This window comes from Cnephaeus nilssonii (genome assembly GCF_951640355.1).
Source record: "Cnephaeus nilssonii genome assembly, chromosome: 23".
NCBI classification, from domain to species: domain Eukaryota; kingdom Metazoa; phylum Chordata; class Mammalia; order Chiroptera; family Vespertilionidae; genus Cnephaeus; species Cnephaeus nilssonii.
In genome coordinates this window covers 17058003-17076851 of record NC_137094.1, presented here as the reverse complement: position 1 = coordinate 17076851, position 18849 = coordinate 17058003, and the positions used below count along the sequence as shown (strand labels likewise).

The 18849-nt window shown below is 48.6% G+C and overlaps 1 protein-coding gene across 1 annotated transcript; it reads left to right on the top strand.

Annotated features, from left to right (window-relative positions):
* The first annotated feature begins 1442 nt into the window (after positions 1-1442).
* On the top strand, positions 1443-17124 carry FH (fumarate hydratase). The gene is made up of 10 exons (XM_079763499.1): positions 1443-1618; positions 3332-3466; positions 6381-6491; positions 8383-8559; positions 10174-10356; positions 10868-11033; positions 11310-11513; positions 13172-13299; positions 14932-15085; positions 16740-17124. The coding sequence occupies exons 1-10, from the start codon at positions 1487-1489 to the stop codon at positions 16880-16882; spliced, it is 1533 nt and encodes a 510-aa protein (XP_079619625.1). The 5' UTR covers positions 1443-1486; the 3' UTR covers positions 16883-17124.
* Positions 17125-18849: the final 1725 nt, after the last annotated feature.

Sequence of the window (18849 nt, the reverse complement as noted above, 5' to 3'; positions counted from 1 at the left end):
CACTGATGTTTCTATTTCTCTCTCCCTCTCCCTTCCTCTCCGAAATGAGATTTAGAAGAGAGAGAGGAAAGAGAAAACCATTGCCTTTTTCCTGTGGCCCTCATGGCAGGACATCAAGTCCCACAACTTGATCAGAAAGCAAAGTAAAAGACATATGAACAAACCACCCAAAAATCAACAAGAAGAAAAAAGTCAATAATGTCATCAGACAAAGTTCAAGGTAGAAAAGCCCCACACGCCTCTACGCAAAATAGAAACGTTATTTCACAGAGGTAAAAGGTTGCATCTGCAAATGAAGACGTCTTGTGGCAACCATTGATTGACAAGCATTTCCATTACATTTTCGCTATTAAGCAATGATTATTAAAAATGATTAATGAAGACAATTTAGGGCCTATTTAATTAATGAACTATTTAATTAACACGTCACAAAACAGACAACCTTATCTTGGAGATTTACCAAATGGGGGGACGAAGGCAGAAAGCTTTTATTGAAATCCTCACCCGAGGATATTTTTCGATTGATTTTTAGAGAGAGTAGAAGGGAAGGGAGGGGGAGAGAGAGAAAGAGAGAGAGAGAGAGAGAGAGAGAGAGAGAGAGACATCAATGTGAGTGAGACACATAGATTGGTTGCCTCCCACACGTGTCTTGAACCAGGGCTGGGGATAGAGCCTGCACCAGAAGTACATGCCCTTGACCCAAATCGAACCCGGGACCCTTCAGTCTGTGAGTCCACACTGTATCCACTGAGCCAAACCAGCCAGGGCAGGCAGAAAGCTTTCCAACATTTCTACATGGAAGATATAATCTGGAAGTAATGGAAAAAAAAAAAAAAAACCCTCCAATACAAAGAACATGTAATGAACAATTACATGATAAAAAATGAATCAAGCCCTGGCTGGTTTGGCTCAGTGGATAGAGCGTCGGCCTGCGGACTGAAGGGTCCCGGGTTCGATTCCGGTCAAGGGCATGTACCTTGGTTGCAGGCACATCCCCAGTAGGAGGGTGTGCAGGAGGCAGCTGATCCATGCTTCTCTCTCATCGATGTTTCCAACTCTCTATCCCTCTCCCTTCCTCTCTGTAAAAAATCAATAAAATATATTTTATTTAAAAAAAATGAATCAATAAACATTTCTTTCCCGGATATTCCGCCAACCAAGCACTAACTGATTACTCATTAGCTAAGGCTCTCGCTTGCAGCAGCCGCACAAAGCAAGCAAGGAATAACCTGAACTCGCTTTCCCAGGATCCCCTTCGAACGGGTTTCCCATGAATCCGAGGGTTTCCCCTAGTGGCCCGACGAGGAAGTTAAGCCCGCCCCCTTTCTCTTTACTGGCCATTCAGGGCCAGCCCCGCCCCCACGCGGTCAGTTTCCGGCTGCCGATTGGCTCAGGGCGGAGTCCGGTGGGCCGGACGTGGAGTGACAGCCGGCGCGGGGGGCGTGGCCACGGCCGCTCAGCAGCTCTACCCGGGCTCCCAGGCACCATGTACCGCGCACTCCGGCTCCTCGCGCGCTCGCGTCGCCTCGTGCGGGTCCCCCCGTCGGCCTGCACCTCGGCTCCCGGCCTCGGCGGCGCCGCCCCCGTCCCGTTCCGGCCCCCGGTCGCCGCTCGAATGGTGAGCGCGGGCTCCCTCGCCCCGGCCTCCCCGCCGTGACCTTCAGCCCTCGGGCCGCGCCCGGGCGCCCGCGGGCGGGTGGGGAGGGTTCCCCCGGGGGGTCCCCGCGGAGGCCGGCCCTGGGCTGCGGGCCCGCGCGCGCGGGGGAGATCGGGGAGGGGGGACAGGGCGAGCAGAGAGCCTCCACCCCGGTGAGCGCTGGGCCAGGGGGGCAGCTCCGGGCCCCTCTGGACGCCCCACGGGCGGGCTGGGCCTCTCTCTGCGTTTCGGGGTGTCCCGCGTCGGCCGCTTCCTGCGGGTGCGGAGGCCCCCCCAGCCCGGGATGCCGCCCTCGGGACGGAGCCGGGTGGAAGGAGTGTGGGGACCGGGCAGCCAGCCCCCGTCCCTGCCCGTCCCGAGGGCCTGGCCGGCCGGACCCTGGCCGAATGCAGATCCGAAATGGCCTGTTGAGTCCGTTCGGCTGCGGAGGGTTCACCCCACTGCGTTGTTGGGGAACCCGGAAGCCCGTCAGAGGAGACTTGGAGAGGACCTCACTGTAGCCGAATCCGTGCTTTTTATTCGGCGAGATCGTTCGCTCGGGGAACGGCAGGGCCCCGGGTTCAAGCAATGGGACGCTGATGTGCACACCACTTCCGTCCTGCGGGCTTCCACTTGCAGGACATACGCCTGGACACGTGTGTCGCGTTAGGGGAAGGCTGGGTAGTCAAGGCCGGTTTAGGAAGAGTTTCCATTCTGCAGGGTGCACGGTGCACGGTGCACGGGGCTGTCCTGTGTGCAGCCAGAGCTGCGATTGCAAACCACGCTCTGCTCCCCAAGGTTGGGGCGCAAAGTTGGGGCGCACTTGGGGCAGGTTGCCTCGGTGCCTCCGTTTCTGCGCGTAAAAGGGAAATGCTTGCAGCTGCTCAGCAAGATTGCACCTGTGACCCTGCTTGGCAGGGAGCGAGAGCTCCTTAAATACTGTACATGCTCCCTTGGGGGGGATTCCCGAGGCCGAGACATTTTCTGGATCCTAAAGGACAAAATCGGGGGTGTGTTGTGTCCCTGGAACTCCTGGTCTAATAGCTTTTTAAATGCCTGCGGGTGCGTGGCCGAGTGGGTGGGCACGTGGCCGGCAAAGGCTGCTGCCCTAGCTTTATATTCCCAAAGGGTTTCTTCCTTCTAAAACGTTAGGAACTGAGGCCAGGGTTAAGGTACCCGTCTTAGACCGTTTTCCAAAGTTTCTAGTAAAAATAAGCATTCCCCCTAAGAACATGGAATTGGCCAAAGCTTGACCAATACTAGGCATGCTTCTGGATTGGGAGAGATGGTTTTTACCCCGAAAGCTTTCTTTGCATTTATCGTCTGTGTAGGGTGTGAATTCTGTAATATCTTTAACATCCTACATAATGAAGAGCTAATATGCTCATTAGACCCCACGGTGGACTGACCTTCCCCGACTGACCAGGGGGCGGGGCCTCGAGGCATCCAGGACTGTGAGGGCCGGGCCTCTTGCACAAATTTCGTGCACCGGGCCTCTAGTCTATAATAATAAATTTGCGTGACAACCGTTTCTCAAGGAAAGAGCTGAGGAGGGGAGTAGAGTGAGAATCTACTCTATGTTTAGTCTCTGTGGTACTGACGAAGGCTTCTTTTCCCTTCCAGCTGATGTGATGCTATTGCTTTTGAGACTCGATTTATGTTCAAGCCGTAACAGTGTCTTATCTCTATCTCTAGGCTAGCCAGAATTCCTTCCGGGTAGAATACGATACGTTTGGTGAACTCAAGGTCCCCAACGATAAGTATTATGGCGCCCAGACGGTGCGGTCGACAATGAACTTCAAGATCGGAGGCGTGACGGAGCGCATGCCAGTAAGTGGACTCTTGGAAATATTGGCTTATTTCGGATGAACTAGGCTTTGTTCAAACGAGTCACGTTATGTCATGAATAAAATTTTGCAGAGTTAAAATGCAATTATTAGAGACCTTTGTGAGCAAAACAATGTTTCTTCCATTAAAATGTCGAAGAACTTTTCAAATACTATTATTGGATTTTTATTTAATAGAACTGAAGTGATTTGTCTTTTCATTTCCACTGAGATTATTTGGATTTTTACTAGGATTTTATAGTTTTTAAGCATTTTTAATTTCAATACTTAAGTTTTACTTATTTATTTTACTAATTAACACTGAGTTTTACAAAACTGACTTAAAAGGGACTGAGTTTTCTATAATATTATATTTTCTATGTCTCTTGGTGTCAGTTTCCAGAAAAGTCTGCACAAATACCTAAAAATATTTGTTGCCGTGTCTGACATCTAATGGATAATATATATGTATTTGTTCAGTGCCGCATGAACGATTTAACGATTAGAACCCTTTCTGTCGTGTTTCATTAAAGCTAAGATGACATCAGTTAGAAGATGCGCCGATACGTACTACTAAGAAAGAAAAGGGCTCTCAGTTAAAGTTGTGCCATCGATTGTGAGATGCACCTCGACGTCAGACATGTTAGAGTGTGGGAAGAATTGATCACATATGTTACAGATCCGACTGAGCCCAACTGGAGTATGCGCAATAGTTACTTCAGGCGTGCAGGATGGTCTAGTTACTAGACTCTACTCACTATTAGCAGTAACCAGGGTTCACCCGATGAGATAATGTTTAACAGTTATCTTTAAATATACTTTTATTTCACAGTACTTTCAGCTTCCATGTGTTAGCTCATTCCTAAGCCTTCGAGACCGGATCTTGACAGGTTCCTGCAACTTGACAGTAGGCAGCCGAATCTTCTGGAAGAAAATCTTTGCTATTGCCACCTGCAGCCAGCTTGGTGAGGGAGACAGGCACAGGCTCAGATGACATGTGTGGGTGACACGGGGGAGGCACTGATCCTAAAACATTCTCAGAGAGCCAACTCTTGGGGTGAAAAAGATCAGCCTTAGAGTTCAGCTCCTGGGATTGAGGAGGTCGGTCCTAACCTGTGTTGATAGGAGTAAGCAGGGCTCGTGTTTTGATTTGTTGGCTTTAGCCAGCGAGGTGTGGGGGTTGGAGGAGCAGGACTTGATTTCAGCTGCTGCTGCAGGGACAGGACTGGGCTTGGATTACTCAGCTGAGAATGATGGGCGCTGGGGTATCCGTTTTTCCACCTTCACCTTCATCTGGATCAGTTTCCTGAACTTCATTAACTATGAAGCAGACGGTGTGTGCTTGAGCTGAGCAGCATGATTACACCTGACCCTTTGCCCCCGAGGTCCGAAGGAAAACAATTTAAAGTGATGGTGACCTTCTAATGGGAGTGCATTAAGAATAATGAGAGCCTTCTCTCCTCCGCAGTGACGCATGTCACCATTTCACTTTAACAGCAGGCAGCAGCCCGCTCTGCGGTGACCTTTCCTCCCTGTGTGAGTCCACACACACGGGGCAGTCACCCCAGACACGTGGCCAGAGTCGATTGGCATTCACGTGTGACTTTGGCCGTGGGTTAACCCACCAAACTCCTGTAGAAATTTAAACTCCCACTTGTTTTCATCTTTACAGCTTGTAAGTCTCTAATCCTATGTGCCGTTTGTGTCCATTCCATTTGGCTAAAACACTTCTCATGTTTTACTTTAGTTTCTGAAAATTCATAATAATATATTCTGTTTCTGCTTCCTTTTCTGTTTGCCCCTGGGTTTATTGTCCTTGGCCTAGATTTAATGTGCCTTATTCCTTACTTTTTTGTTGTTGTTGTTGTTTTTCCACTCATTTCCCTGAGGATTGTGAGTTGTAGGACTTCTTTGTATATTTTAGATATTAACCCCTTATTAGATAGGTGATTTGGAAGTATTTCTTTCCATTCAGTGGTTTGTCTTTTTATTTTGTCGATGGTTTACTTCTCCCGTGAGGAAGCTTTTTAGTTTGGTGTATTTCCACTTGTTTATTTTTTGCTTTTGTTGCCTTTGCTTTTGGAGGCAGATACAAAAAAAATCATCTCCAAGACTGATGTCAAGGCGTTTACTGCCTATGTTTTCACTGAGAACTTCGATGGTTTCAGGTTTTACACTCAAATCTGAATCCACTTTGAGTTCATTTTTGTGTATGGTGTAATCTTTTGCATGAGGCGATCCAGTTTTCCCAGTACCATTTTGCTATCTTTATTTTATTTGCCCTTCTTTTAAGAGAAGGAAAGAAAAAATTATAAGGTAGATTGGGATCCAGTGAGGGAAAATCATGGAGATTGCTGGTGATATGATTGAGCACCATTTGTTTTTTTCATATCCTATATAATAAAAGCCTAATATGCTAAGTGTCCGACCGTCCAACGGTTCGACCAGTTGCTATGACGTGCATTGACCACCAGGGGACAGACGCTCTGACCGGTAGGTTAGCTTGCTGTTGGGGTCCAGCTGATCAGGACTGGGCGAGATGGGCTGGACATGCCTTGGAGCCCTCCCGCAGTCCCTCCCTGGCCCCGATCATGCACCAGTGGGGTCCCTCTGCCTGGCCTGTGCCCTCTCGCAATCCAGGACCCCTTGGGGGGTGTCAGAGAGCTGTTTCGGCCCGATCCCTGCAGGCCAGGCTGAGGGACCCCAACGGTGCACGAATCCATGCACCGGGCCTCTAGTATGAAATAAAGCACTTATATATTATACTGTATTATAAAAAATAGGATGAATGGTACATTGTATGTGTGTGATATTGTGCGTTTTTATGTACAACTCTTGCACCTGCATAAAATAATAATCTTAAATTTTCACACTAAACTAAAGTCGCAAATTTGAGATATTTTTCTGATTTATTTCAGATCCCAGTTATTAAAGCTTTTGGCATCTTGAAGCGAGCAGCTGCTGAAGTAAACCAGGATTATGGTCTGGATCCAAAGATTGCTAGTGCAATAATGAAGGCCGCAGACGAGGTAGGAGGAGATGTGTGTTTACCCAGTGGCACCGAGCCGTGTCACCCACTGGGCGATGAGCTCTGGCGGGAGGACGGGGCGCCATGAACGTTTGAGTTAATGCATCTCGGGGCAGGGTGGCAGCATTATCGCTTGGTGAGGATGTTAATTTGGTGCTTAATCTCTGGTGGCGAAATCTGTACGTGATCGTATCCCTTTATTCTTGATTCCCTTGACTTTTCCTTTAATTTATATAGTTTATAGAAAACTTTGAAGAGACACTTTAAATTTATATATTTTATTTCTTATTTTATATATACACAATTCATTTAAAAACTTGTTATTTGATAATCTGTATGGAGAAAGTAATTTCACTAACCCTCTAATATAATCCAAAAGAAGCAGAGATAACAGTTTCAAAACTATACACAATGTTGTTCATTGCAGTACCACTTATAATAACAAATTGGAAAGCGTTCAACCATAACAGCTGCTTTAATTAGTTATATGGTGATGCTATAAAAAAATTTTAAAGAATATCATAGAACAACCCTACCATATAAGAAGCAATGGTGATATGATTGAGCACCATTTGTTTTTTTCATATCCTATATAATAAAAGCCTGATATGCTAAGTGTCCGACTGTCCAACTGTTCAACCAGTTGCTATGATGTATATGTATTTTATGATCCTAATTTTGTTTAGAAAAAATGAACAGAAAACATACTTTTTTATGTACACACTTATATACTCCCATGGCTTGGAGTGGAAACTGGAGGGAGATGCCAGTGCTAAGTCATTATTTCTGAGGGCTGGAACTCTGATGGCTAACATACTTTTCTTAGTTCTCAACATTTTCTATCCTGGTCTCCTATTATTTTTATTTAACTCGGGAAAAAGTTCTAAAGTGAACCCATTGTCTAAGGTAAAATAGATTTCTAAAGTGCGTGCTGATTTTTTTAAAATTTATCTTTATTGTTGAATGTATTACAGATAAACCCTTTCTCCCCTGTGACTCCCCCACCTCGCTCCTGCCCGCCCCCCCCCCCCATGCTAAAATCATTCCCGAAGATGAGGTTCAGCACCCACTCTCTCAGAAAGCATGCAGTCCCCAAACTAGCACATTAACTGAAGGTATAAAACTATGACAAACGTGGGGACAGATCGGGACCGTGTCTCTGCGCCTGGCAGTTGCTGCTCATTGGACGCCTGTGCGCTCACGTAGCTATAAGTGTACTCACTTCAGGTCACCAGGTCGTTGTGCTGACCCCACTGTCCGTCCGTGGGACATCCCGCTGCGCACCGACACTGGGTGTACCCGAACCCTGAACCCTTCGCAGCCTGAGCAGGTGGCCCCGTCGGCCTGTTAGTGGGGGAGGCAGTTGGAGAAATAGAAGAAAGAAGGCTTTGCTTCAGTTTAGTTGGTTCACAACAGTTCATCTTTCACTCTTCAGTTATTTAATTTTATTTTTTAAAAGATATTTTTATTGATTTCAGAGAGGGAGAGAGAGAGAAGCATCAGTGATGAGAGAGAATCATGGATCGGCTGCCTCCTGCACGCCCCCTACTGGGGAATCAAGCCCGAAACCCAGGCATGTGCCCTTGACTGGAGTCCAACCCGGGACCCTTCAGTCCCCAGGCCGATGTTCTGTCCACTGAGCCACACCGGCCAGGGCTCCTCTTTCCCGTTTTAAAGTGGCCGTGGTTGGAACAAGGGCTGCTGGGGAAGCTTAGGCCTGCTGGGCAGCCACAGACTGTGTGTCCCCATCGGCAATCATCTCGCACGGGATCGAGGGAGCCTCTTTACAGGGGCACTGCGCATGCTGCCACCTTCCTCGGAGCTGATCACAGTGGCTGAGAGAACGCCGCCGCTCGGACTGAGCAGTTCCTCTGTAACCTTCCGGTCTGCAGGTAGCCGAAGGGAAACTGAACGACCACTTCCCGCTCGTGGTGTGGCAGACGGGCTCAGGGACCCAGACGAACATGAATGTAAACGAGGTCATCAGCAACCGGGCCATCGAGATGCTGGGAGGCGAGCTTGGCAGCAAGAAGCCCGTGCACCCCAACGACCACGTTAACAAGAGCCAGGTCAGTGTGGCTTCGCGTCTTTTCGGCGTTGGAGGTAGAAGAGGGTCCCTGAGATGCGCCTTATCAAGCAGGTGCTGGCTTTGGACAAGGAGGTGCCCTGCTCATATTCTTTAATGGGAGGACTTCTGAGATGCTCTTACGTCTTTCAGGAATCTCGGGTCTAATGTCCTAAACTCCATAAAATCACTTTTAGGGGAAAGATTATTTAGGAAGCTGAATTTAGTATATATGTCTGTTTTTATTATTTTGGTTTATATTTTTAAACTCTTTATTTTGAAATACTTTAAATTTATAAACATTGCAAAGATGCTTCAAAGAGTTTCTGAACACCCTCTCGCCAGCTTCCCTGAATCTTAAGCATTTTGCATAAACCCGCTACATTTACCACTCCAGAGAATTAACGTTGCTCTCTACAGCCTGCATTTGGGTTGCTCTAGTTTTCGGCCAATGTCCTTTTTGTCTGGGGGATTTGTCATATTCCCTTAGTCATATCCTCCACTTTATGGCCGCATGTCTTTTGTCACTTTTCAAAGTAGTAGACAGGCAATTTGTCCTTTAAAAAACCCACTTATTTACTTCCTCGCACTAAGAGATGCTCCTCATCATCACGTGTTTTCCCTGCCCCAGCCCCATAAGCACCCATTCTCCCAAGGAACTCGGAGGGTCGGGTCCCACTTCTGCAGTCCTAAATATTTTGGCAAGTCTCATGATTTCGTAGACAGCTTGGCTTTCCTATTTTTTTATTTGGTTAATACTCACCCGAGGATATTTTCCCATTGATTTTTAGAGAGAGTGGAAGAGAGGGAGAGAAAGAGAGAGAAACATCGATGTGAGAGAGACATATCTATTGGTTGCCTCCCACTTGCACCACAACGGGGGCCAGGGATTGAGCCTGCGACAGAGGTACGTGCCCTTGAATGGAATCGAACCCAGGACCCTTCCGTCCTGGGGCCGATGCTTGATCCACTGAGCCAGACTGGCAAGGGCGATGGCTTTCCTATTGTGAAAGTGGTGACCTACCTCAGAATTCTCCTGAGGTTTCACTGATGAAGAAATGTTTATGAAGAAATGTTTATGCACGCACTGTGGCCGTAAGGTATCATCGCCATCCTCACCTCACTTGTGAGCTGTACGTCTCTATCCCGGGCTGACCGTATTCGGCAGGCAGGTGTGCTGGTGGATGATGTGTCATTGCAGGTGGGAAGTAGCACAGTCCATGCCGGGAAGCAGGCTGCTGCTCCTTTGACCCTCAGCAACCTTAGACTTGGCATTGAGCACTAAATACTTAGTCATTTGCCCTGACCGGTTTGGCTCAGTGGATAGAGCGTTGGCCTTCGGACTGAAGGGTCCCAGGTTCGATTCCAGCCAAGGACATGTACCTTCGTTGCGGGCACATCCCCAGTGGGGGGTGTGCAGGAGGCAGCTGATGGATGTTTCTCTCTCATCGATGTTTCTAACTCTCTATCCCTCTCCCTTCCTCTCTGTAAAAAATCAATAAAATATAGAATAAAATAAAAGTTTAAACACTTAGTCATTTAGCGCGGTTTTTAACGGAGACGTTCCAGGTTGGCTCTGTGCTTTAACAGTGGCATGTCTTCTGGCCATCTCCCGCAGAGCTCCAACGACACCTTCCCCACGGCCATGCACATCGCCGCCGCCATGGAGGTCCACGAGGTGCTGCTGCCGGGGCTGCAGAAGCTGCACGATGCGCTTGAGGCCAAGTCCAAAGACTTCGCCCAGATCATCAAGATCGGGCGGACCCACACCCAGGACGCGGTCCCGCTCACTCTTGGGCAGGTAGAGGGGTGCGCCTAGATTTGATTCACGTTGGGGGGTGGGGCCCGTGGCCAGCAATTGCTCACCGGGTGACACTGGTGTCCAAGGCCAGGTCTGTAGCAGTTCAGTGACAGGTTGTTCTGCATTCGCCTGTCAGCAGTGTTTTTTAATTTTCTTTTTTAAAAAAGATCTCTACTGTTGAAAGTATTACGTGTTCCCCTTTTCCCCCCACTTCTATTTCGTGCAGTTAGAGTAACTTTTAAGTCACTAGGACAGTGGTTGGCAAACTCATGAGTCAACAGAGCCAAATATCAACAGCCCAACGATTGAAATTTCTTTGGAGAGCCACATTTTTTAAACTTAAACTTCTTCTAATGCCACTTCTTCAACATAGACTTGCCCAGGCCGTGGTATTTTGTGGAAGAGCCACACTCAAGGGGCCAAAGAGCCACATGTGGCTCACGAGCCGCAGTTTGCCAACCACGGGCCTAGGAAATGATGTGTGCTCACCGTAACCTCCTTCTCTCTTCAGGAGTTCAGTGGTTATGTTCAGCAGCTGAAATACGCGATGGCGAGGGTGAAGGCTGCCATGCCAAGGATCTACGAGCTGGCCGCCGGGGGCACTGCCGTGGGAACCGGTCTGAACACGAGAATCGGCTTTGCGGAGAAGGTGGCCACGAAGGTGGCGGCGCTCACAGGTCAGAAGGATGTGAACTTTTAGTCCCTTCCTTATCCTGGTCTGTGTATTTACTGGGTGTTCTAAGGCCAGTGACGTCTTTCCCTGTTGTCTTCATTCCAACCAGTCCACGCTGACAAGACTTGAGTCTTAAGATACACTTGCTTATTTTTCGGAAGTGAGGTTTTCCCGTTGTTTGTGGTTTCCATGCACTGGGTTTTCTGTTGAACTTGCTGACAGTAGGAAATCACTCCCTTTCCCCCGCTGACTCCCACGGCTTGTCGCCCCCTCCCTCCAGGCCTGCCTTTCGTCACCGCTCCCAACAAGTTCGAGGCTCTGGCTGCTCACGATGCCCTGGTGGAGCTCAGCGGCGCCATGAACACGACGGCGTGCAGCCTGATGAAGATCGCCAACGACATCCGCTTCCTGGGCTCCGGGCCTCGCTCCGGCCTCGGGGAGCTGATCCTGCCCGAGAACGAGCCGGGCAGCAGCATCATGCCAGGTACCCGCGCCGCCGCTCCGTGTCAGGGCCGGCCCTCGGCACAGCCCGGGCATTCCCGTCGTCACGGCCCGTCTCCGCTGGCGTGGGACCCCAGGATCTCAAAGGTGGACGGGGACGTGGGCGGCACCCTGGTTTCGGGCGGTCGTTGGGGGCCCCCGGTGATCAGGACTTCAGGGCCTCACTCCATCATGTGGGAGAAAGGAGTTTCAGTGAGGAGCACGCCTGTCGATCCCCACGCTGGAGAATGTGCACTAGTTCTGCCTTCCACAAGCCACAGCCAAGGGAGTTTAGCACAGGCGGGGAGAGGGATCCCGTGGGCGGGAGGAGAAGGAATTGTGGGAAACGCCTCCTTGCATTTCTTGCTTCGGGCAAGCGGCACAGCAGGTCCTTCGACAGGCGCACATGATGCTCATTGAAAGCAGTGGCGAAGCGTGGGCAGTCCCGGCAGACGGCCGTAGCTGGCGCACAGGGACATCCAGGAGTGACTAGTGAGTGGACTTGGCACTGGAGGAACAGCTGGGGGGCACGCTGACTGCCGAACTGAGAGTGAAGGTAGAGGGGACGTGCTGGTCACAGTAGCAGGTACCGAAGCTGAGGTGGCACTACATCAGGTGACAGGGTCAGATCCGGAAAGGCCTCTGTAGGTTGGACTAAAACTGACAGTGACTTTTTTTTTTTTTAAATATATTTTATTGATTTTTTACAGAGAGGAAGAGAGAGGGATAGAGAGTTAGAAACATCGATGAGAGAGAAACATCGACCAGCTGCCTCCTGCACACCCCCTACTGGGGATATGCCCGCAACCAAGGTACATGCCCTTGACCGGAATCGAACCTGGGACCCTTGAGTCCGCAGGCCGACGCTCTATCCACTGAGCCAAACCGGTTTCGGCTGACAGTGACTTTTGATAGTGAAAAAGAAAGACCCGACTAGATTCTTCTAACTCTGCAAGTACAGGATGGCAAGAAATGTGGTTTTGAAGTACTTCATGTTGAAAAATGACATGAGTTTAGCCGACTGCAAATTCAAGGCAGTGGCCTCAAAAAGAGAAATGCAGAGTTCCAGCGAAGTCTTCCCAGGGGGTTGCTCTGTATCAGCCGGAGGGGTCTGGGCGCGTGGTTCACACTCGAGCTTGTCAGAGGAGGGGGGTTCTGGATGAATAGGAAAATTCCAGGTGGGTGTGTGTCCCCGTCCCCTGAGGAGCCCCTGAGCGTGGTGAGCCCCTCCTGTGTCCGTGTCCCACGGCAGCCTGCACCGCTCCGTCTATTGTCATTGCCAGCGCGCTCTCCCTAGCCCCCAAGTTCTGCGATGGTGGGGAGCACCTCTCTCACTTACCATCGCGTATTCAGTGCCTGGCTCTGCAAACATTCTAGAATGACTGACAGCCGTGAAGATGGAGAGAACTGGATTCACCTACATTTAACTCGTTACTCATCAGCCATCGAATGGTTCGGGGTGTGGCACCCCATCTTCCTTCCTTTGGTTGGTCGGGTTCCTTAAAGCGGCACGGATGTTGGGGCCTTGCTGTATTGTATGTCTTACTTTATTTAATGAAGCTCGATTGCCTTCTGATTTTGGTTATTTGTCGTAACCCTAACCGTCACGGTGCTTGAAGCCATGCGTGTGTCTGATCGGAGTCCCCGGTGGTTTTCTTGAAGGCAAGGTGAACCCGACGCAGTGCGAAGCGATGACCATGGTGGCCGCCCAGGTCATGGGCAATCACGTCGCTGTGACCGTGGGGGGCAGCAACGGACACTTCGAACTGAACGTTTTCAAGCCAATGATGGTACGTGAGCTTTGCATTAGGTTTCGACTGGTTTTGACCGAGGCTAACTGCTTGGTTTTGGTCTTTCATGAAGGCTTTTATAGATCTCACAGTAGGTAGCTGATCTGACAGCAGCTGGAAGTCAGGTATATATTACCATGGGAGGGTTGATCCTGGGTGTTCAGGTAGGTGACTTTTAGCTTAAGGCAGTGGTTTTCAACCTTCCTAATGCCGCGACCCTTTAATCCAGTTCCTCATGTGGTGGTGACCCCCAACCATAACATTATTTTCGTTGCTACTTCATAACTGTCATTTTGCTACTGTTATGAATCGTAATGTAAATATCTGTGTTTTCCGATGGTCTTAGGCTCTACAGCAGCGGTTCTCAACCTATGGGTCGTGACGATTCATAACAGTAGCAAAATTACAGTTATGAAGTAGCAACGAAAATAGTTTTATGGTTGGGGGTCACCACAACACGAGGAACTGTATTAAAGGGCCGCGGCGTTAGGAAGGTTGAGAACCACTGCTCTAGGGGAACGGGAAGGAGACGGCCTGGAGCAGAGCCCAGGCCCAGAGCTCTGCTGTCAGGTCACTTTGCAAACGTAGACCCAGGGCCTGGCAGATACAGGTCCCAGCAGTAATGTCTGCTCAGCTCTGTTTTTCTTTTAAACAAAATCCCTTTTGTCGCCAAAACTGGTTTGGCTCAGTGGATAGAGCGTTGGCCTGCGGACTGAAGGGTCCCAGGTTCGACTCCGGTCAAGGGCATGTACCTTGGTTGCGGGCACATTCCCAGTGGGGAGTGTGCAGGAGGCAGCTGATCGATGTTTCTCTCTCATTGATGTTTCTAACTCTCTATCCTTCTCCTTTCCTCTCTGTAAAATATCAATAAAAATATATATTTTAAAAAATCCCTTTTGTCTTTAGTAGAAAATAAGTCAAGAAAACCAACATTTGCTCTGTCATACTCATTATTGCCAAGTGAATGAATCGTGAAGTTCTGTGACTTCTACTCGAGTCCATTGTTGAGAGTATAGTTTTCAGACCCTGGGGTTTTAGACCAAAGGAAATTAGGACGTGGATACGTACCTTAATACATGTTGGGAGGTTACCAAAAAGAAAGAAAATGCTAAAACAAATTGATATCATACTGTTTCCATATGTTGTGTGAAAGGTTATTTGAAAGTGACTCTGGAATATTTGTTTTGTTAACCATGAAAACACGTGTGATAGTTAAGAGCTGGACGCCCTGACTTCCCTGATTTCCTCGCACACGTGCTGAACTCTGACCTCTGCGTCTCTGCTCCCGTCCGCAGGGAGGAGCCTTCTCCCACCCCTGGCTCAGTGCGGCCTCCCCCCCAGTGGGACTTCAGTCCTGCAACTGGAATTCATTTCCCCTTCCCTGAGCCCTACCATTTCATACCCGTGTTTCATAATGCCACAGGCTAGCTTGTATTGTAGTTATTTGCATTTGTTATTTATTCCTCTTTTAGATTTCTGTGCCCTCAAATGTTTATTTCTTTCCTGTTCGTTGTCCTGGGGGTGGGGGGTGCCTTGAAAGTTGTAGGGGTGCTGAATTCTGTATTCTCTTATGAATGAGCAGATAATACTATGTTGTTGGACGAACACAGTAAGAGTCTCTCTCCCTCGTAGATTAAGAACGTGCTGCACTCGGCCAGGCTGCTGGGGGACGCGGCCGTGTCTTTCACGGAGAACTGCGTGGTGGGCATCCAGGCCAACAAGGACCGGATCGCCAAGCTGATGAGCGAGTCCCTGATGCTGGTGACGGCTCTGAACCCTCACATAGGTAAGGGCTCAGGGAGCAGAAGGCCATTCTTTGTTCAACATTAAAGAGCTAAAACGATTTAAAATGCTTATAGACAGCAGTTTCCCTTCGGACGTTGTTTAAGTCAAATCTTCTAGAATATCTGAAATTGCGTGGTAAGACACTCTATCTGACCTATGGTGTCATAGTCTTTCAAAAACCTGATCAATTCTTCATTTTCTTTGAAAATGGGGTCAATTCAGAAGTAGAAGTGAAACGGATTTCTGTCTCCCTGGAATTCCGTGCGCTATGTTGTAGGCCAGTGGTCGGCAAACCGCGGCTCGCGAGCCACATGTGGCTCTTTGGCCCCTTGAGTGTGGCTCTTCCACAAAATACCATGGCTTGGGCGAGTCTATGTTGAAGAAGTGACGTTAGAAGAAGTTTAAGTTTAAAAAATTTGGCTCTCCAAAGAAATTTCAATTGTTGTGCTGTTGATATTTGGCTCTGTGGACTCATGAGTTTGCTGACCACTGCTCTAGGCGCTGGGAAGGAGCCTCCCCACCAGGTGGCGCTGGCGACCAGCAAAGGGAGCGAATCCCTTTTCTACCTTCTCCCCTGCCGGCCTGGGCTGTGGTTTTGTCTGTTCAGTTAACCAGGGGAAGTTACCAGTGAGGAGGAACAGGGTTATTCGTTGCGTTATTTTGTCTAGAACCATGGCTTTCGAGCTGCACGCCTTTTCTAGAATTGTGACTATTTCATTATGTAGGTGCAGGCTGTAGACTCAGGGTGCAGGCTGAGCACAGGGATCCCCATCCAGCCCCCTGCTGGCCAAGTGGGTTCTGGGGGTCTGCTGGTTACATGATGATGCGTCAGCCCCTGTCCCACCTCCCCTGCTGCGCTGAGAGGGACATGGTCTTTGAGTTTCTGTCAGAACGGGTTCGGATGCAGCCGTCTGGCATGTACGCTCACTGCTCGCAAACACCCTTCTAGAATCCTGACCACCCAGGGCTGGTTTGATATCTTGGCGTCCCATCAAGCTTTCATTTCACCCTTAGGGAGGTAGAGCCCATCTGCCTGCCCAGGTGGCTCTGGGCCCAATCAGATGGCCACCCTTCAGTGCGCTGTGCGGGCCCCGCAGTGCCTGGCTGGTCCCCACAGCACCTGGCTGGTCTCCACGGCGCCTGGCAGGTCCCCCCAGCACCTGGCTGGTCCCCCCAGCACCTGGCTGGTCCCCCCGGCGCCTGGCCGGTCCCCACGGCGCCTGGCCGTGCGTTGCTGCAGCACTGAGCTCGCTGATGCTGTTACAGAGATACTGTTTCTGGTTAAGCATGTGTGAAGGTACACATCCTGCTCCTCAGATGGACACTTTTATTGTTATTGCTATATTGCATTTTTGTTTTTCCCCTTCATAAAACATCTGAGGGAGTGGGCAATTTCAAGTTAGGAACAAATATATTGTAGAAAGTGAGTATGTTTACGTCTGCATTACATAAGAAAAATAAAGGTTTTATTCTTTATAAGAAATGACAACTTATAGGATAATCACACCATTAAGATAATCACTGTTAAATATTCTTAAGATGAAAAAAGGTTACTAAAGAGCACAGCAGCGCCAATGTCTAGAAGTGATGATTGCCTTTTGCTCTAGAAAGCCCCCTCACTTCTTTCTCTTTGTCGCCTGTCTGCTTTTCCTCAGGGTATGACAAGGCAGCAAAGATCGCTAAGACCGCACACAAAAATGGGTCCACCTTGAAGGCCACCGCCATTGAACTTGGCTACCTCACGGCCGAGCAGTTCGATGAGTGGGTGAAGCCCAAGGACATGCTGGGCCCCAAGTGACCTGAGTGAATTTATAATAAAATCTGCCACATCAGATAAACACGACACAGCCTCCTTATGTTTTTTAAACAAAAATGGGTAAGTGTGGACGGAAACTGCTATTGAACTTGACTGCAGCAGAGTAGTTGGGACCGTTTATAAAACCCCAGGATGTGCAAGGTGCAAAATGAATTTAAAAAGCGAATAAAATAATTGTATAAAATCCAAAAGAAAACACTCTTTTATGTGAATTGACGTGTGTATTATAGTTGAATCTTATTTTGTGTGTTTATCACTTCATATGTTTTATAAAAGAAGTCTTTCATCCGAACGCTATTGTGTGTCTCAGCCACCGAAAAGCACATTCGTGGAGAATAATTGGGCTAATGGAGGGTATGAACCTCAGAAGAAACTGTGTCTTTTAACAAGAAAAACATGGTTGGTGAATGTTGAGGTTTTTCTGAGTAACCCTGATCATCCTTTAGGTAATTACAATTTGTTCTGTATTCTGTCACACTTGTTTGGATTTGTGGCTTTTTATCAGTGAACAAAGTTATTTTATTGTCCTTATTGTTAGGAAGAGATTCACAGCCTTGCAATACTTCAAATGCCAATGATGTCAAAATTCTTGAATATTTTCCTTTTCTGGTGCCTGATGAGTCATTGGACTATCATTCTGTCCCAAGAACATTCTGGTGGCACCAGTCTTAGTCACAGAACCTTACTGTGGCGGGGGCGGGGAGCAGGGTATGGGAAGAAATCTACACACTAGGAAGAATCTGGCTTAATCTTCACGTTGAATTATTACCCACATTTTATTTTGAAAATATATTTCATTGACTTTTTACAGAGAGGAAGGGAGAGGGATAGAGAGTTAGAAACATGGATGAGAGAGAAACATCGATCAGCTGCTTCCTGCACACCCCCTCCTGGGGATGTGCCCACAACCAAGGTACATGCCCTTGACCAGAATCGAACCTGGGACCCTTCAGTCCGCAAGCCGACGCTCTATCCACTGAGCCACACCGGTCAGGGCTGTTACCCACATTTTAAACGCACATTTATTTTAAAGTAGATTTCCAAATCTAGCAAAGCTCAGCTGCCCTCTTATCATGCTATCCCCAGATGCATAGCAATATCTCGCCTCTCAGTGATTGCCGTTTAGGTGCTATGGCTTTGCAATTCAATTTTCTTTTCATCGGCACAATGAATGGGGATCGGGAGGATTATCCTACAGGAAGACTAAGAGCAGTCATTGAAGGTAAGCCCTGCTATGCATTAACGCAGCTGAAGCACAGGGCTGGACAACATCAAAAGCTTACCTGGTGCAGTCCCTTAAGTGAAATCGGAAACTCACAGGAACCAGGCGCCCCTAAGCTTTCCTGGGAAGCAGATAGACAGACACGAAACGGTGGTTGATGAGTCAGCCATTTGCATCAGTTGAGCATTGCAAACTGTTGAAAAGTCTAAACAGAAGGTCTAGTTTTCAAACAAGATAAATAGTAGTAGCTCCAATAGTTCTCTAAGATTTAAAAGAGCGTTTACAGCCCGGCCAGCATGGCTCAGTGGTTGAGCGTCAACCTATAAACCAGGAGGTCACGGTTCGATCCCCAGTCAGGACACAAGCCAGGTTGCGGGCTCCATCCCTAGTATGGGACGTGCAGGAGGCAGCCGATCCATGATTCTCTCTCATCATTGATGCTTCTATCTCTCCCTCTCCCTTCCTCTCTGAAATCAATAAAAACATATATTTTAAAAAACATTAAAAAATTAAAAGATACAGCTTCCCTAGTTATGTTATAACACATCAAAAATAGAACACAGGCCCTAACCGGTTTGGCTCAGTGGATAGAGCGTCGGCCTGCGGAATGAAGGGTCCCAGGTTCGATTTCAGTCAAGGGCATGTACCTTGGCTGCGGGCACATCCCCAGTAGGAGGTGTGCAGGAGGCAGCTCGTCGATGTTTCTCTCTCACCGATGTTTCTAACT